Source organism: Zonotrichia albicollis, chromosome 9 (assembly GCF_047830755.1).
Source record: "Zonotrichia albicollis isolate bZonAlb1 chromosome 9, bZonAlb1.hap1, whole genome shotgun sequence".
NCBI lineage: Eukaryota > Metazoa > Chordata > Aves > Passeriformes > Passerellidae > Zonotrichia > Zonotrichia albicollis.
Window position 1 is genome coordinate 21,420,598 of NC_133827.1, and position 19,755 is coordinate 21,440,352.

The following is a 19,755-nucleotide window of genomic DNA, read 5'->3' on the forward strand; positions in this document are numbered from 1 at the left end:
AGAATTCCTTCCCAATATCCCATCAAACCCTGCCCTCTGGCAGTGGGAAGACATTCCTGCTTGCCTTATCACTTCATGCCCTTGTCCAAAGTCCCTCTCCAGTTTTCTTGGAGTTCTTAAGGCACTGGAAGGAGCTTTAAGGTCTCCCCAGAGCCTTCTCTGTTCCTGCTGCTCACACTGCTTTGGATGTGGCCCTGCAGACACTTGGCTGCCATTGCACAGTGCCAGCTCATGTCCAATTTATCACCATCCAAATCTTCCTCCACAGGGATGCTCCCCAAGCATTCACAACCCAGGGTTACCATCTCCCATCTCTCAAGATAGGCACCTTTGCCACTTAAATGCCCATCTCAGCTTCTGTCCCACCCAGGCTATTGACAGAAGATGGTCTGGGAAAATGTGTTCCTGCTCTTCCTGCCTTCACCTGCCTCCACAGGCAGGCCCAGGACAGGACAACAACCTGACCCCAGCTTTTGTGGTTGACCATGCTGATATCCTTGTCTTGGGCATGCTCCAGCCTTCCCCAAGCCACAAACTGGAAATTCCTATTTCCTGAGGGAAACAATTCTGGAGAAGCTGTGGCTCCTGGTGAGTGTATATTTTGCCCTCTTCCTTCAGCACACCCCACCTCGAGGTTCAGTAAATTCCCCTTGCGTTTTTTCTTCCATTTTCAGGGCATTTTCTCCTTAGTCACTCAAGGTGAGCTGGGTTTTCATCACAACTGCCAGCCTGGTGACTCCTGGGAACACCAACCTTAGCTCCAAAGGCTTCCACAGCTGCCTGAGAACACCTCTGTGAAAATAACTGCTCCAAAGTGTTGGGTGAGATATCTTTGTGGTGCCTTGATCACAGCTTTCCCTATTTCCCTCTTTTTTTGGTGTTTTCCACAGGCCCAAATACAACCAGAGCTCAGTTACAGCCCTGTTCAGCTGTGGGATGAGCTGTGCTGTGGGCAGCAGCCTGCTCTGTGACAAAGCCAAGCCTTCTCCCACATAGCCTTGCCAGCTCTAACTTTATCCCAAAGTCATTTGGGTAAAGGACAAACCTTTTCTGTCCTTTCCTTAGAACACAACCAAAACTCCAGTGCAGCCTCATCTCAACCACAAACCACAGGGCACACGCATGACCTTGCAGTAATGAGGGAGATGTGAAAATAAACAATATTACTTTACCTTCTCTTGGCATTGTTCTTTCCCCAGGGTTCAGCTGTGTTTATACATCACCAGTGATCCGTGGTTGGGCAGAGGGTGTGTTAATTTGTGTTTCTTCATCATTCATGTAATTTTTAGCAGCAGCATCCTCTTTTGGAAAACACAACGGCCGGTGTTGCAAAGCAACGGACTTGAGATGTGTGACAATAATTCAGGTCATTCCATGAAGATGTGCACTGCAGAGGGGTGGATGTTTCTGGGTAACTGGGACAAAGTCTGAGGGGCACTGACTTAGCTCTGTCCTTTCTGGTAAAGCTGCTCCTGCTCACATGAGCCAGAGCACAGAGCTCTTGCCTTGAAGGGCAACAAGAATTTCCAGCATTACTAAAAATTGGCCTTTGCTGCTCAGTCTCAGCTGAGTCAGCCAGACATGGCCATTTGGGAATGGGACCAACCATGCACCCAGGAAGCCAGGTATGAGTCAGACAGGACCTGTAGAGGGAGGTGAGTGTACTTAGCAAGAGGCAGTATTCACCATGTGGCTAAACATGCATTTTCTACCACAAAATTTGGCAAAGCAGATGTCTGATGGATGTTCAGGGGAGGAAATTGATTACATCACACAGTTCATCCCTCCTGGACTCCAAAACAAATGGCATTTTGAAGCTGGAGGCCACCTAGGACACTTTCCTTTTTCTTCCAAGGCTTCCCATGGTGGGCTGTACTCCTCAGAAAGAACCACCTTGGAGAGCTGTTGGGTCCTTTGGAGAGCAAGGCCTGAGTCTTCAGCCCGGGTGGCCTAGAGGGCACAGACCTGGCCTGCTGTGCTTCTGCCATGGGGTCCCTCCAAGGAAAGCTGTGTATTCAAAGAGTTTCTTCTCTGCAGGCTTGGCCACAGGAATCCAAACTGTTGAAGGAGCATCCGCAGGAAGGATGCACAGCAGGAGGAGAGCGGAATCATCCTGGAGAAAGGTAGGATTTGCTAGCACCAAAAGGAGAAGGACCTATGCTTGTGGCTGGTGATGTTCCAGGTGTTTTGAGATGCAAGCATAATGTGAGAAGGGAGAGAGGACTGGTGAGTTGTCCATGGTAAAAGGTCTGGGAACCATGTGCAGAAGGCAAAGATAGTTTGAGTTCTTCCAGCACCTGCTCTTCTGTTATTTGAGTGGATTCTTTATGTTTTTCAAGCTCTCTTCTGCACCTTTCCCCTTCATCTGTCCTGTGGTGAAAGTATCTTTATCTGGGCAGCTCTGTAACTACTTGTGGAGTCAATATGCCCAAGCATTTCCACCAATATTTAGGTGTTGTTTCAGCTGCAACTACAGTTTCTCAATATGTCTGGTGGAAGAGGCATTTCGGAGGAAATCAGCAAAAGGCTCTGAAAGAACCATGTGGGACAGTTTCCTGCAAGCCCTTGTGCTTCTTCCCATGCATGGGGATGTTGCTAAGGCTGCATGAGTGAGGCAGGGATCAGTGAGACCTGCAGGAAGCTGGGGATGGATTTCAGTAATTTCTACCTGCCTTGGTGGAAAAAGACCTTGTAAGGCCACAGCTTGCTGGAGTAAATATGGATGGGAAATCTTTTAAAAGGAGAGGCTTGAGGTGGGAGAAAGTCAGTCCTCCTACAGCTGCAGTGTGTTTGGAGACACTCTGGACACAGGAAATTCTGCTTTTCTGGGAAAGCAGGGGGTGAAGGGATGAGAAACAGGAACCAGCCATGCTGAAGGAAGTGCCACAGACGATGCTGAAATAACCAGGAGTGCCTCTCACTCAGCCACAGGCAGGGTGGGCTCCTCTCCTGGTGCCACAGCTGAGGTGGTCATTGCCTGAGGGCCTCCACCTCCCTGGGTCACTCTGTAGAGTCAAATCCTTGGCCTGGCACTGGGCTCCCACCTGTGCTGAAGCCACTCTGGGCACCACCACCACCTGCAGGTCGCTTTGCCATGAGCCTGCTGGGAGAAGGGACAAGAGCCAACCCAGGTGCTTCCAGTCAGCCTCCAGCTGTGTGCAGAGTGAGGGCTGTAGGGGGAGAAGAACCTGTGCAGGGGATCCAGGAGATCCCTCCAAGGGAGGCTCATGCTCTTGAAGGCAAGCCTGGGAGCTGGACCTCCTGGCTGGGCTTTTTGCCCTCTTCCTTCAGCCCACCCCACCTCAAGGTACAGAAAATTCCCCTTTGGGATTTTTTGCCCAGAATTTTTTCTTCCATTTTCAGGGCATTTTCTCCTTGGTCACTCAAGGTGAGCTGGATTTTCACACAACTCCCAGCCTGGGGACCCCTGGGAACACTAGCCTTAGCTCCAAAGGCTTCCACAGCTGCCTGGGAGCACCACTGTGGAAATAACTGCTCCAAAGGGTTGGGTGAGATACAGCTGTAGCTTCTGTGGGGTGGACATGGTGAGTGGACCAGCCCTAGCAGTGGTCCAGGGATGCTGTTTGGGCTCAAGATCTGGCTGATGTGGTCCAGGGAATTCTCAAGTTTGAGTGCATGTGCCAAAGGCTGTGGCTGGTCCTGTACCTGGCAGCAAAGATGGGGACATGAAGGCTGGGACAGCACCACAAGGCTGCCCGTCATAGACCAAGCCATGCCCTCTGGCCCCAGGGGACAGGCCAGGAGTGACACAATGGGATGGAGAAGGTTTGCAGAGGAAGTGGGAGGAGGCTCACTGCTAATCTCAGCATTTCTTCCCAGCTTCAGCCCAAAAATTTACCAAAAAGTGCAGTGTGATGCTTCCTTCTGTCTGCAGGTCACTTATGGAGCTGTCTGGTCACTGCTGTTGGCTTTTTTTTTTTTTTTTTTTTTTTGTCAGATCATGTGTAAGACTCATTTACTGCCTTTCAACCCCACTGCCATTGCCAGGAGCACACAAGGGAGCGGGCAGGCACTCGGTGCTGAGAGCCAAGGGGCAACGGGCACCTCAGCAGCAGTTACTGGCAAACACACAAAACTCGGCTCTGGATCCAGCAGGGACTTTCTGAGATTATTTCTGGGCAAGGCAGGGGGTGGGCAGCACAAAGAAAATCGCCTCTCCCGCCGCGTTTCAGCCCGCAGGAGAATTCAAATGTCACAACTTGGGAATTTTCCATCTGAAGCCCCTTGTAAAATGCAAAGCGCTTTGCTCCGACTCCCGCCTGCGGAAGGGTTCAGTGCCAAAGTGAAAGGCTTCCTAAAAATGGGCTGATCCTGGGAGGGGGGCGATTTAGGAGCTATTGAGAAACAAGGAAGGACAAACAGTGTTAGGTCATTGCTTCTGCAAACACAGCCAAGGCTGTTCCTCTATAAAAGGGGCAGAAAGCGGTTCCAGAGCCATCACAGACTCGGAGGGGACGGTCTGTGACCAAGGCTGCTGCACCCCTCCCACGGCACCCGACCCCTGCTCAAGCATGAAACTCGCACTCTTCACTGTGCTATCCCTTGGGATAGTGGGTAAGTGTCTGCTGAAAGCAAACTTTGGGGGAAGGAAGTCAAAAGCTCTGTGTCCCCCAGACAAGGCTGTTTCAGAGCTGTGGTGTACACGGAGGAGGCAGCTGTTACAGAAAAGCCAGGACACAAGCAGTGCTTGCTTTGGCAGCCGTGGATCTGTCAAGGAGGATGGTGTTTTGGTGTTACTGACAGCTTTGTGGGATGGAGGGCGGGTTGCAGCTGCCCACACTGCCCATGCCCACCCTGCAAGGAGGAGGGATGTTTGGGATGGGCTCCGTGCTCCAGCTGTCACAGGATGAAGGGAAAAATCATCCCCTGGCCAATGCTGTGCTGGGAGAGGAGCACTGGCTCAGCCAGGGGGGAGAAATTATTGCAAGAGAAATTATTGCAATTATTGTTTGGTTAAACTTGAGGGCAGTGACAGTAAAATAGAGCTTAAATAATGAAAGATGCTGTGTGCTTCCCCCTCTGCTCCTGCGCCGCTCTGTCCTGCTGCTGCAGCTGCACTTTGCTCAGGGTCCTGCCTATTTTATGCCAAATTTGTGCTGCTGCAGGGCTGGCTCTTCCTTGAGGGATTCTTGCCCCTTTCTCTGCTCATATCTGTGGCTGGCAATGAGCAGGTAGCTGTGGGAAGGAGACTGCTGGCTGCACCTGGCCTGGGGACTGATGCCTGGACAGGGAAAGAGGGATCTCCTTCCTGGAGTAGGCACCAGGTCTCTTCTGATCCCCCTTAAAGTGTGGTGGTGATTAATGTCCTCTGTTAGGAAGTGTTCCCTGTGCCTCTGGCATCAGGGAGTCCTTCAGCACCTCTGCTGAATATTAGCGTGCAAAGATGGTTTTTAATGGTTCCTCCTCTTCCTCCCCTGCACAGAAAGAGACAAGAGGTCACCCAAAAGGTCTGTGACAGTGGCCAGGGCACTCAGGCTGCCATTGCCTTCCCAGTGTCACCAGGACAGCTGGGTTGACTCCCTTGGGAGGTCCCCACCCAGCCTCTCCCCAAGACAGGATGCTTGCCAGCATTAGGTGACCATGGCTTTTTGCAGCCAAGACTTGAAGATTGTATGATTGTATGATGAACTTGAAAAACATATGAAAAAGGAGGTGGTGGCCACTGGAATTGAGGCTAAGGATTCTCCCAGTGGCCAAATTCAGCACCTCCACTGGGAGGCTCAGGAATCAGGTAAACAGAGGCTATTTCTGAGGTGAAATAGAAAATGGAAACTACACAGGTTAATCTGGAGGTCTTTGGAGGAAATGTGAAATCGAGGTTTGGAGAGATAGTGGGGTGCAAGTGGCCTCTTGGTCTGCACAGCCCTGCCCAGAAGGGGCAGACTGCAGGTGAAGTGCAGCACAGGCTTGCCACATCCCTGAACTGCAAGTTTCCAGCATTCCTGGGCTCAGGTTTCCAGAGGGGACATGAATCTGCATCCACCACAGGCTTTTGCTTTGTTCTGGTCCCCCAGAGCAGCCATTCAGCTGCTTTTGCTGCTTGGGGCACTCATGGAGGGACAGTGGTGGTGCTGTGGCCTCTCTCAGGGGTGCAGTGGAGCAGGTGAGACAGAGGGACAGTTCAATAGGTCAGATCATTCAGCTGCCAAAGAGGTGAGGGTGGCAGTGAACTGCACACAGCCTGGCCAGCTCAGAGCTGCTCCCCCTCTGGGGTTATTGGCACAGGCACTGCTTCAGTGCTCCAGCTTTTCTCTCTGTTTTTGCAAAGGCTTGAGCTTGATTTCTATTGAAGTGTGTGGATTTGTTCTCCTAATCCTGTGGATGTTGCTGTGAGTCCAGACTGCTTGAATCTCAATAGTCCAGGGACAGGAATGATCATCCTAGATGTTCCTGATGGTGCACACATCAGGCGAGAAAGAAAGAAAGGACCTTCCTGCGTGGCTTGGGGGATCCTGCACGTGGATCATCCAAGGCCATGACCACAGAGAAGCAGGGAACCATTGACCTTGTGCTCACAGAGACGCTGTTCCTCTCCAGTCAGTGCCTTTCTGCCTCTCTGAGACTTTATTTCTGGTTCTTTCTACAGCTCTGTGTTTTGCTGCTCCCCAAAAGCCAAGTGTCAGGTGGTGCACAATTTCCTCAGCAGAAGAGAAAAAATGCAATAGCCTGAAGGACCAGATGCAACAGGAGAACTTTGCTTTCAGCTGCCTGCAGAAAGCATCGTACCTTGACTGCATAAAAGCCATTTCGGTGAGTGGGCAGCAAATTCCTCTGCTGGGGTGTTTCAGCAGCCTGGAGATGGAGTTTCCTTTCTGGTTGTTATCTGTGATCCTCCTGTTATAGACAAGGATCCAGGAGAGACTCTGGGAAGCGCTTCTCCTGCTCTTTGCTAATTGATGAAATCTCTTTGTTGTTTAGAACAGCGAAGCAGATGCCATTAGCTTGGATGGAGGTCAAGTTTTTGAGGCAGGCCTTGCTCCCTACAAGCTGAAGCCCATTGCTGCTGAGGTCTATGAACACAGTGAAGGTACATTTCCATGCCATTTTTTAAAGCCAAATATTGGTAACAAACTGAGAGTGCAGAGACCATCCTTTCCATGCAGAGTTCCCACTTATTTTGGTTGGGGGTCCAAGATATTGCCCCTGGTTTCCAGGTCCCAGAGGGGAAGGCATGGGGGAGCAGTTCAGCAAAAATCATCACGCATGGTCACAGGGCCCAGTGCTCCATTTCTTGTCATTTGCTGCAGTGCAGGTCCCTGATCCCATGAGCAGAAATCATGGTCCTCCTGAAACATGGCACAAAAATGGTGCTGGTCTCAGAGATCTTCTGCTTTCAGTGGCCTTGAACTCTGTGGGTAAAACACAGAGCTGGGAGGCACAGATGAGTTCTGTGATTTCCTGTGCAGTCATCAAGATAAGGAAAAGAAAAGACTGGGGAGGCAACAGCATTACTTGTGGTTGGGAGGGACACCCAGTTGAGATCACTGAGACAAGAAATGCAGGCAATCCCCAGGAAAAAAAGAAGCATAAAAAGGGCTCTGCAACAATCCCTTCTGATCAGAGTGAGATCCATGGCTCCATCCCTATTCACCCATTTTACCATCCTTCATCTCTCCCATGTTTTTCCTGGGAGCCAAACAGATGCCATTTCCCTGCCACATCCAAAGCTCCAATCTCTTTTGAATGTTCCCTGGAGTTCAGCCTGTTTGTACACAGTATTCAAGATAAAGCAATGCAGCAGAGTCCTTCCCAATGTGGTAGTTAAGAAAAAGATCTTAAACCTTAAAGGTTGAAGTCTGTACCACCCTCAAAACTCAGTCATTGTATCCATATTTAGCATGTGACAGACTGGGTAAAATTCTAAACACTGAATATGGAGTTTCAGTCTCACAAGGCTTCTGTGGGCAATGGCATTTGAGAAGAGACTTGCAAAAAGATTCCCTCAAGTTCCTTACAAAACTATGGCACCTTGAATGTGGTAGCATTTTCAGGTCACTTACTGGAAGTTGTAATGTGCAGCATTAGTTCAACATGGGCTGCATTATCTCACCCCCAAGAAAATGAGAAAACCACAAGTGTTCAACCAAATTAGCTGATTGTTTAGAAGCCCAGCACGCTGTTCCCTGAAACTGGGGGTTTAGCAGGATTTGAAATGTCCCTAAGCCCTCTTTTCCCATTGCTCCATTCCTTTTTCCTGCACTGCAGGCTCCACTACCAGCTACTACGCCGTGGCCGTTGTGAAGAAAGGAACAGGCTTCTCTATAGATGAGCTGCAGGGCAAGACCTCCTGCCACACAGGGCTGGGCAGGTCAGCAGGCTGGGTCATCCCCATTGGGACCCTCATCCACCGTGGGGCCATTGAGTGGGACGGAAAAGACTCGGGCTCCATCGAGCAAGGTGAGCTGGGGCAGTGAGAGACTGGGGTGGGAGCTCAGCCTGGGCTGGTTATTGGAATATTACCAATATAGTTGGATAGGATGTGCCTGGGCTTGTTTGGCTCTTGCTGCTTGACCAAAAGGTGCCAGCTATGGTGTTTTCACCCCAGAGACACCTTTGGCTGGCTGGATGCTGCAGATGGGCACATGGAGGCAAGTCCAGGCTTGCAGGAACTCAGGTTTATCTTGGCAGAGCAGCTTTAAGGTGATGGTGAAGGAAAGGAGTCAGCTCTGATGGAGGGTTTCCATCCAGAGCTTTATTCTTGGCCCACAGGCCTCTGAATCCAGCAACAGCTCCAACAGAACTCTCAGACCACGTGGTTGCTGTTCCTTTTAACCCCAGGGAGAGGAGAAGGGAAGGAACACGAGGGACCAGCAACCAGATGGTGGGGGGAAGTCTCAACTTCCAGGACACCTGGATGGCCCGATGTCTCCTCAGGAGTGGGGCATCTTTTGAATTCTGCCAATCACTCGATGCCCTTCTGGAATGCCAGGACTGACAGACAGCACTCAGCAGGGGTCAGGGTATGGAAGAGAGGGATGATTGACACACCTGGCAGGGAATTATCAGGAAAGAACCTGGCATATCTGAGGCAAACCATGACATCACACCGCAATGTCTGGTGACACCAGGTGTCAGGGTGGGAGCTCAGCCAGGGCTGGTGTCACCATGGAAGGGGTGACACCAGGTGTCAGGGTGAGACTGGGGTGGGAGCTCAGCCAGGGCTGGTGTCACGGTGACAGGGGTGTTGCCCAATCTTCTGGGGGTCTGGAGGTAGCTCGCAGGGCACTGACATTTCTTGAGGGTCCTCTCCCTTCCCTGTTCTCCTAAAAGTGGATTTTTGACCAACTGTTGTTTGTTTCTCATCCGTAGCTGTGGCCAATTTCTTCTCTGCCAGCTGTGTCCCTGGTGCCACCACTGAAGCCAAACTATACCGTCAGTGCAAAGGGGATGCCAAGACCAAAATGTCCCGCACGGGACCTTATTCTGGATATTCTGGAGCTTTTCAGTGAGTGAGAGTTATTTTTCCTTTGGGGAAACATTCTAGCCCTGACATAGGCAAGTTTTTATTGTACCAAGGAGGGCTGAGTTGGAATCATGGGTCCTGAGAAGACTGAATTGCTTCTCTGCCATTACAATTTCTTCCCTTCCAGCAGAGCTTTTTTGGGGAAGATCATTGCTCTTATGCCTGAAGTTTATGCCGAAAATAATTTGTTGAAACAGGAGATAGGGAGTCACAATGCCAGTTTTTCTAACTTCTCTTCTGTTCCTCCTATCTGCAGCTGTCTGAAAGATGGCAAAGGAGACGTGGCTTTTGTGAAACACACAACCGTTCAAGGTACACCTGCAAGATCCCTCATTTCTCCTCTTTCTGGCACCATCTCTCTCTGCCACTCCATTCTGCAATTTGTCTACACTGTGCAGTTTTCATTCCTCTCCAGGCTCAAATGCTACTTTCATCTTTTGAAAAAAGTTTTGCACATTGTGAACTGACTCATCCTTGTTAATGAGAAATGGGATTATGGTGAATCCACTTTTTCTTCTCTGAGGTTCTTCTTTGTAGCTGGAATACCTGCTTGGTGCCATATCTCAGAGCCAGCTGTAATGTGAGCAGCTGAGCAGGTGTCCCATCCCTCTGGAAGGGATTTTGGAAGGAATTCAGCCCACAGCAGGAGTTCATTAAGTCTGTGGAGACCAAGGGTGGCCTGGCACACCCAGGACCTGCAGTGAGCTCAGTGGAGGGTCACCAAGGTGGTCATGGGGCAGGGATAACTGTCCTGCAAGGAGGTGCTCTGTGGGATGGGCTTGATCAGCCTGGGGACCCAATACCAGGGGAGTTTTTTTCCCCCTTGAGGACAGTGAGGTAGTGGGACAGGTTGTCCAGGACAGCTGTGCACTCTCCATCCTTGAAGCGTTTCAAGATCTGCCTGGAACATCCTGCTCTCTCCCTGCATTCACCAAGGATCTTCAAAAGTCCCTTCACTCTTGAATTCTTGTGTAACCTCTTGATCTCAGTCCTGGGCTTTCTCTGTAGCCTTGACATTGTTCACCTACTGGCCTTCACTGACCATGTGCAGCTCCTTACCTGCTCAATCCATTTGTAAGGGATTTGTAAACCTATTTGTACCCCTTTGTGCAGAAATCCTTGTACTGTTGGGTTAGTTATGGCAGAGGCTGAGGTGATCTCTCTTCCAAAGACATTGCCTTCATATGCCCAAGATGACCCCATTGCAAGGGGGGTACCTGTCTTCTCCTAAGAAATTATCCCAGAGCTTCAGCAGAAATAAATTAATTACAAAGCTTCCCAAACTCACCTTTCTGTCTGTTTTCATGATGGTGCAACTCATGGTTCCTCCCCTCCTTCAGAAAATGCCCCAGCAGAGAAGGATGAGTACGAGCTGCTGTGCCTGGATGGCACCCGCCAGCCCGTGGACAACTACAAGGCCTGTCACTGGGCCAGGGTTCCTGCTCATGCTGTTGTGGCTCGAGATGACAGCAAGGTCAATGACATCTGGAACTTCCTCTCCAAAGCACAGGTACCACCAATCTCTCCTTTCCTTCCTCTAACATCCCCTGTCCTCTGGTTTTAGTTGCTTTCTTCAGCTTTTCAAGAGTTTTGGTGTGGTTGTTTGCTGATTATTTTTCCCTTGTGGCAGGAAAAATTTGGTGTGGGCACAACCAGCACCTTCCACCTCTTTGGGCCACCTGGCAAGAAGGACCCAGCCCTCAAAGACTTGCTTTTCAAAGACTCTGCAGTACAGCTGAAGCAAATCCCATCACTGATGGATTCTCAGCTCTACCTGGGCTTTGAATATTACAGTGCTGTCCAGAGCCTCCAGCAAGGTAGGCAGGACATCAAACACCAGTGTCATGTCAGCATGGGCCTTGTGGAAGAGTTAGCATTGGCAAATACAGCCAGGCAAAAAGAACATGATTTTTTCAGACACAGACTCTATTATCTGCAAAATATTTTGTTTCAAATCACAGAACCTTCACAAACTTCACTTACATCAATAATAGAATTTGTTGTATCCAAACCCAAATCACCACACAGACAAATATGGCAAATCTACACAAAATCCACATCAGTTATTCAGCTGGTGGTAGAGAATTTGGCATGGTCAAATTGGTGTTTAGAAAAACCATTTCTGGACTGTAAAAAGAAGGAACATCCCAGGACACCAGGTTGAGACACTTGAGGTAAACAATGTCCTTAATTTCCATCTAAATTCATCAAGCATTTTGTGATAGCTTTCTGAGAGTCAAACATCCCACAAAGGATCTCTGAAACCCACTTTGAATTCATAGTACAATTTAAAGTACTTCACTTCTGTTAAGTGATATTCATGGAAGGGGGTGAATGGATTTCACATAGCATCAAACCAGATTATTCAAGTGCTGCTCTACAGAAACATAACTAGGTTTCCAGTTTAGTCTGGTCTCAGTCTCATGGCTGTCTGGGCTGTGAGGAGTGCAGAAATGTGGGACATATTTCAGGCAGCAATTCCAATTACTATTATCACACAGATGTTTAGTGGTTGTGCTATTTTAGCTAACAGAAATCTGCCTGAACGGCTTGTTATGCAGCATTCACCTTTCTGACCTGCAAGTTGATTTTTGAGCCTTCTTCAGCTCAAGAATCACCTTTTCTATTCTTGCCAGCCCAGGGCTTAATTAACAAGAACTCCTTGCCCTGAGCAGCAGCAGGTTGGTGTGTACAGGTGGTTTCTGGACAAGTCCCTCACACCAGGCTGTGGTGGTGTTCACAGGGGTTCCATGATAAGGGAAGAGATGCAAATCCTGACTCCATGTTTCAGAAGGATGATTTATTATTTCATGATATATATTATATGAAAAGAAAATGCTATATTAAAACTATACTGAAAGAATAGAAGAAAGGATTTCATCAGAAGGCTTGCAAGGAAAAAAAAAGGAATCATAATAAAATCTTGAGACTGCTCACAGCCTCCACACAGGTGGCTGTCATTGGTCATCATGTAAAAACAATTTCACATGCTGGGTAAACAATTCTCCAAATCCCATTTCAAAGCAGCAAAACATGGGGAAGCCGAGGCTTCCCAGCTTCTCAGGAGAAAAGATCCTAATGAAAGGATGTTTCAGGAAATAAGTCAGTGACACCAGGAGGTGGCTGTGCAGGGCTCATCCCTGCTTTCCCTGCTTCCCTTTGCAGATCGCCTGAGCCCCAGCCGCAGGGACAATAAGATCCAGTGGTGTGCCATTGGCAGGGATGAGAAGAAGAAGTGTGATGTCTGGAGCGTGATGAGCAACGGGGATGTGGAGTGTGTTGTGGCAGAGGACACCAAGGAATGCATCACAAAGATCATGGTACAGCTTTTTTCCCCTTTTCTTCTTTTACCATGTGAGGTCTGAAAAGCACTGGCCTGGGGATGTTCAGCATTTCATTTCTGCACCTTTTCCATTTCAGAAAGGTGAAGCAGATGCCATCAGCTTAGATGGAGGCTTTGTCTACACTGCTGGCATGTGTGGCTTGGTGCCAGTGATGGCAGAGAGCTATGAGGGTAAGCACAGCTCTGTCTCAGGGTGGGGAATGGGCTGGTGCCAAAGTGCTGGTTCTATTCTGGAATCTTACAAAGCAGCTGCAGTGCTGCGTCCTGCAGAAATCACAGAATATCCTGGGTTGGAAGGGACCCGCCAGGATCATCAATCCAACTCACGGCCCTGCACAGACACCCTGACAATCCCAGCCTGTGCCTGAGAGCATTGTCCAAAGGCTCCTGGAGCTCTGGCAGCCCTGGGGCCATGCCCATTCCCTGGGGAAGCTGCTCAGTGTCCCACCATCCTCCCACTCCTCTGGGGGAGGAACCTTTTCCTGATACCCAGCCTAACACATGGTGCTCTGAGGCAACTCTGCTCACTATTGCATGTATTTCCATGAAAGCAGAGCAGGCATGGATTGTCAGGAACTCTGTTTTAATTAGGATGCCCTGGTCCTTTAGCACCAGCTAAAGGTAAAACTGCTTGTTTTAGCTCAGAGGAGCAGATGGAGGCTGTGCTTTGGTCTGCTGATTCACAAGGTGTTACTTGAAATGGGTCACTTTTACAAGAGAGTTTCTCCAGAAATTAGTGAGCTTGATTCTTCTTTTGGATTTGAGGTGTATTTAACTTAACATCTTCTTCTTCTTCCCTCCCACAGACAATCACTGTGAATCACAAGAAGAACCAGGTAATTCCTGCCAACAGAGGGACAGAAAACAGTCCAGAGTGATATAAGTAGAAAAGTAGATATGAGTCATGAGTGGAGAATAAATGGCCAGTCTCCACCCAAAGAGTGTCCAGTGTAGATGTTAGAATTTTGGGAGATAGGTTTAGCAGTTGGAGGGAAAATTAGGGGCTGCAATAAGATCAAGGTGAAACATTTGCTAGTGGCAGAGATTGGTGTGGTCATCCTATAGCAGTGTCAGGGCTGTGAACAGACAAAGAGGGGCTGGGCTGCAGCATTAAGAAATTATTCTTTCTAGAAATGGAAAGGGGGAGAGGAGGGGAGGCTTTTGTTCTTTGCTAAGGAGACAATAAAAATCAGGAGTGGATACAAAATCCTCACATGTACCTTGCCTTCTAGGCTTCTCATATACCCAGATATCAGAGCTTTGGAGGGCAGGGAAATGTCAGGGATCATAATTTCCCAGGAGCGTGGTGGAAGTAGATGCATCACATCTACAAACTCTTCCATTGTTGCTGCCTGCCCAAGTACTTATAAGCACAAAGTAATTCTGTGCTGTTCATGGGTATCTTTTCCCAAGTGAAGCCAGTGCTCTCTCCTAAGTGATCACAGTGGGATCCTTGGGTCAGGCCTCAATTCTTCTCTATTTTATCTTCTGAAAGCAACCTACTTTGCTGTGGCTGTTGTGAAGAAGGCTGACAAGGACATCAGCTGGAACAACCTGCAGGGCAAGAAGTCATGCCACACCGCCGTGGGGAGAACTGCTGGCTGGAACATCCCCATGGGCCTGATCCACAACAGGACAGGCAACTGCAACTTTGGTGAGTGCATCTTGGAATCCCTCTCTTTGAGCTGGGAATCTGTTCACAAAAAAAATCTTTTACCATCCTTCATGGGGTTTTCAAAGTTTCTTGTGCCTCAAAGTTCCCTCCTGAAGAGAAGAAATGGAGATGCTGTTATTTAAGGTTTCACTGAGCAAAATTTTAGGCTTTGGGCATCTTCAGAGTAAGATATGGCACATCAGCTGTTTTGGGGGTCTTTGCTGGGTCTTTGCTTTTTTTTTTCACATCTCTCTCCCTCTTTCTGCAGCAGCCTGGGAGGTGTTCCCAAAAAGGGAATGTGGGCTGCCCCACAAGGCCTGGTGCTTGTGCAGGGTGTGGAGTGGGGATGAAAGATGAAACTCAAAGGGAGGGGAAGGGCTGAGAACAAGGGACAGAGGCTGATCTTTAAGAAACTTAATCTGACTGCCTAAGACTTCACTGAGAGTTATGGTCTGACAAAAATAATTCGGAAACATTATCAATGTTAACAAGCAAGACCAAATAAGCATATAATAATTAAAAGATTGAAGATATTAGTGTTAGTAAGTTTTATTATTGGCTTCTCTATCCTCCTGCCTTCATTTCCCACTGTCCCTTCTACCCCAAGAACTCTGACACTGCTGCCAAATGCACCTCTGCTGACCCATAAAGCTGTGGAGGCTCGGGCTGGCTCTGTGTGAGCTGGGAATGGTTTGCAGGGAAAACATTCCTCTTTTTATTCCAAGATAGTGCCTCTTGCACTTGAGCCTTAGGCCCTGCTTCATCATGGAATGGTTTGGGTGGAAAGGGACCCTAAAGCCCATCCCATTCCACCCCTGCCAAGGGCAGGGACATCTTCCTCTATCCCAGGCTGCTCCAAGCCCTGTCCAACCTGGCCTTGGACACTCCCAGGGATCCAAGGGCAGCCACAGCTTCTCTGGGCAACAATAACAATAATTATCAACAATAACAATAATTACCAATAATAACAATAATTATCAATAATAACAGAACCCAAGTTCCATAGTCAGAACTGGATGCACGTGATTTGCTACCCACTAAGTCATGCTCCTTCTCCCACCCCATTTCCAGCTCCCCACTGAGCAAGAACATGTTATTACAATAAAACCTAACTTCTAAGGGCAGGAAAAGTGAATTTCTCCTATCCCTGCCTCCAGATGAATACTTCAGCGAGGGCTGTGCTCCCGGGTCTCCTCCCAGCTCCCGGCTCTGCCAGCTGTGCAAGGGCTCCGGGGGGGTCCCTCCAGAGAGGTGCGTTGCCAGCAGCCACGAGCAGTACTACGGATACACCGGAGCTTTGCGGTACGTGCTGGGGACAGCCAGGCTGCCTCAGGGCCCTGGGGCTGCTCACAGAGGACAGGCCACAGCTGGAGTACAGCCTCATGTCCACACTCACTCTTTTTCTCCATTACACCACTCAATAAGCATGTCTCTGTAATTCTATACATGCTTTTTCTTTGCTTTCTGAAAATCGATGTGAAATATCCTCATTCTGTAGGACTCATGTCCTGGTGCCTCCAGGCAAACCAGGAGAGGCACAAGCCCTGCCACAATGGCCGAAGTGCTCCTCTCTTAACATAAATAAGGAGTATAAAGGCTGTGTTTCAGATGTATTTAAAATATTTGTGGCAAGGCTCCTAAACCTGGATGTCCTTGGAGATTATTGCACAGAATAAGACTCAAGTCTAAGTCAAATCTATGGGAAAGGGACAGGATTCAAGCATTTACATCACTGGCCTCTTTTTCTACTTCCCAGGTGTCTGGTTGAGCAGGGGGATGTGGCCTTTATCAAGCATTCCATTGTTGAGGAGAACACTGATGGTACGTGGTCAGGGCTGCCTTCCCCATCTGCATGATTGCTTAGGTGGCGTTGAGGTTGATGTTGTCCTGCTATACAAGCTCTCTGAATCTCCAAACCCATTCTTCTTTAAAGGCAAAAACACAGAAAGCTGGGCCAAAGATCTGAAAATGGACCAATTTGAGTTGCTGTGCACTGATGGGCAGCGGGCAAATGTCATGGATTACAGAAGATGCAACCTGGCCAAAGTCCCTACCCACGCTGTGATGGCGCGTCCTGAGAAAGCACGCCAAGTCCGTGAGATGCTGGAGAACCAAGAGGTTTGTAGTGCTGAGAGTAGAAGAAATGTTGTGGGGCTGCTCTGATTTTCTCCAAGTCAGTGTGAGGTGGAAGCTTTTACCCCTTGGCCTCCCCCTTCCTCCATCCCTTCCCAAGTGCCCTTTCTCCTCTGCCACCTTAGCAAACACACCTTTAGGTAGCAGTGGGATTGCAGCTGTTGCTGCTGTCACACTATGCTTGTGTGACATGATTTTATCACCTCCTTTCCAGCCTCTGCTCCTGTTTCAGAAACTCCTTTGTGTTGCCTGGTCTGGGCCACAGCTGGGTCAGGCTCAGCCCCAAAATCAGGCTCCCTGCACACACACAGATGACCAGAACCAGACTGAACCATCTGTTTCTTCCTGCAAACATTAATATTGGCTCCACCATCAGGGTCTGGTGAGAGGTCTGGTCTTTTGCTTCTACTCATGGTTAAGTTGCAGGACCTGCTGGCAGCATCTCTGCACACAGGGACATGTTAAAATGGGGCAAGAAATGTCCCTCCCAGTGAGCAATCCCTCCTCTAAGCTTACAGACAGACAGAAGGTTCAATCCTAAATTTCCAGAGTCTGGCTTGAGGCTTCCCAGACTGATGGTGAAGAACCAGGATGAAGTAGGCCAGCTTTCTACTTCTCTCTTCTTTGTGCCTTTATTTCAGAGGCTGTTTGGACCAAAAGGAACCAGGAGAGATGATTTCAATATGTTTGCATATGAATCCAAGGATCTTCTGTTTAAAGACCGGACAAAGTGCCTGATCAGTCTCCGTGATGGAATCTCGTACAAGGAATTCCTTGGAGATAAATACTATGCTTCACTTGCCAGCCTCAACACCTGCAATCCATCAGGTAACTGGAACAGCCCCAGAGGAAGTCCTGAAGTGCAGTTCTTACCTTGCAGGCATGAGCAGTTTCTTCTGGAATTGTCCATTCAATGTCTTTAAAGGAAGAAATTGTCAATATTCTTTTCTCAAAGTTCATTGGGTGAACTGAGAACAGATTTAAAATCTGCTGCTCTGGCAGCAATGTGAATAAGACTTTTCCTTTAGAAAGTACGGACTTTGAGAAACAGCACAGAGAACCCCCAGGGCTAGCAGTGTGGGATTTGTGGTTAAAGCTCTTTTTTTGTGGCACACTGTGGATTTTCCATGGTGTGACTCTGTTGCCATGGCTGGGTGTGTGCTGGTGGGACGGGAGTGTTTAAAAGCAGGATCTGAACTTCTCCCTGTCCTTTCCCTTTCCAGATCTTCTCCAGGTGTGCACCTTCCTTGCAGACAAGTAGTGAGATGGGAAGGATCCTCGAGGTGGGGGAGAAAACCTCAAGCCATGACTCCTCTTGTGCCCTCAGCAGCAAACACTGACCCACGGAGGGCCCTCTGCCTTCACTGCTTTCTCTGCCCTCCCTCATCACTCTGAAAGTAGCTCTTTGACACTTTACAATTCTCTGCTGCCAGCACAGCAAAAAATAAAATTTAAAATCTAAACAAGTGTCCTGAGATTTTTCCAAATGGTCCTTAAACCCATTCCTTCCTCAATGCCTCTGAGTGTAGGACAGTGACAGACACCAGTGTAGCTCTTGTCACTTACTGCTGCCCTTTAGGGAAATTTCTTGCACCATTTGCCAAAGCAAAATAAATTTAATATACCCTGGAGCTTAATTAACAGATGCTTTGTACTCTCTGCTTTAGCTTTGCCCAGATTATCCCACTGTCCCCCTGGCAGGTGAGGGTTCCCCAGTGTGGCTGGGACACAGGAAGAGGGAGAATGTTTGTGTCAAGGCAGATGAAGGAGGAATAAAAATCACTCCAAACCAAAATAATACAGTGGGAGTAAGATGGGAGGGGTGAACAGAAGCTGCTATGTCTCAGATCTCAGCTGGCTGGCTCTGAGTCCCTCCCAGCAGGCAGGACATGTATTGATGGGGAGAGTCCAATCAATCTCTTTTACTTTCTGGAAAAGTCTAGTGTTGCAGTGTGCTGTACAATCTACCTGGTAATATTGGGATTCATATTCCAATAATCTAGGATTTGCTCAGGAACTTATTTGTTTTAGCAGTCTGTTTGGTTTTGTGCTGCTGACCTGAAAACAAACATGTAGCTTGTTTTGCCTCATTCTGAACCACTTTAAAATAAAAAGGCAAGGCAAAAAGGGCTGCTGAAACTCTCTGCTCCAGAGGAACAGCCAGGGTGTCCCAATGCTGCTGTCAAGGCAGGCATGGAAGAGCTGCTGAAAGCACAGAGCTCCTGACTTTGAGGGAATGAATACTTTAATCATTTTTGGATGCATATGCTAAGTGTGGTGAGAAGTCCAGCAGCCTGGCTGAAAATCCCCCTGGATGGCAGAAATGCAGAGTGTGACAGGAAAGGATGAAATGTAGTCCCTCCGTTTATGTAGGATGAATACACTGGACAGGTGGGTTTTTTTAACCCATTCTTCAAAATTAGCAAAGAAAGAGAATAAGTGCCTCTAACAGGCTGTTTCTATGACTCAGTTAGAGAACTTTCCCCCCAAAAAAGCCACACCATCTGCATTTCATGTCAGGTGTAAGCTCTTGTCCCATAGGTAGAAGGCATTGAAGGATAAAAGGAACCTCACTGGAGGGTCACTCAAGCTGGAGGGACCTCTGGGGATCTCCAGTCCCATCTCCTGCTCAAGGACGGTGTGAAAAACGCCAATCATTTGTTTTTAGAATTTTAAAAGTTTAATAGTAATAAATTTGTTATAAAAATAGTAATATAATTAGAGTAATAAAAATTTGGACAATAGGGATTAGAACAATATGAGACAATAGAAACAAAGAGTTACAGACAGTCTGGGTACCTCTGTCTGGGCAAAATAAGCCCAATAAAGGGCACATATTAACAGAAGATTAACCCTTAAAAACAATAACCTGTTGCATATTCATACACCTCATACATGATGCATAAATTCCATTCAAACACAGGATTCTGTCTGGTCAGTGTCAGCTTCTTCCTCTGAATCTTGACAGCGTCTTCAGGGCTGAATGAGGCAGGAAGAACTCGGTAAGAGAGCAATAAATTCTTTTTCTCAGAAAGATTTAGGTGTCCTGTGGCTGCTACCTCACTGTGAGTCTTAAAAAAAGTATCCTACATAGTACAGTTTCTACTTTAATATTATGTTATAACCTAAAACTATATTTAA

At 48.2% G+C, this 19,755-nt stretch overlaps 1 protein-coding gene across 1 annotated transcript; it reads left to right on the top strand.

Moving 5' to 3' along the window:
• Nucleotides 1–4,416: 4,416 nt before the first annotated feature.
• Nucleotides 4,417–18,080, top strand: TF (transferrin). The gene is made up of 17 exons (XM_074546924.1): nt 4,417–4,575; nt 6,608–6,771; nt 6,940–7,048; nt 8,227–8,418; nt 9,331–9,466; nt 9,741–9,796; nt 10,825–10,994; nt 11,115–11,301; nt 12,650–12,804; nt 12,905–12,998; nt 13,634–13,663; nt 14,323–14,481; nt 15,639–15,783; nt 16,238–16,302; nt 16,415–16,599; nt 17,256–17,442; nt 17,838–18,080. Exons 1-17 carry the CDS (start codon nt 4,533–4,535, stop codon nt 17,873–17,875), a joined length of 2,115 nt encoding a protein of 704 aa, XP_074403025.1. The 5' UTR covers nt 4,417–4,532; the 3' UTR covers nt 17,876–18,080.
• Nucleotides 18,081–19,755: the final 1,675 nt, after the last annotated feature.

Bases quoted from the DNA above. Each gene is read 5' to 3' on its own strand.
- TF (XM_074546924.1), top strand. From the start codon at position 4,533: ATGAAACTCGCACTCTTCACTGTGCTATCCCTTGGGATAGTGG. The intron at 9,797-10,824 runs GTACACCTGCAA...CCCCTCCTTCAG, and splicing joins GAAACACACAACCGTTCAAG to AAAATGCCCCAGCAGAGAAG. The intron at 11,302-12,649 runs GTAGGCAGGACA...TTCCCTTTGCAG, and splicing joins TGTCCAGAGCCTCCAGCAAG to ATCGCCTGAGCCCCAGCCGC.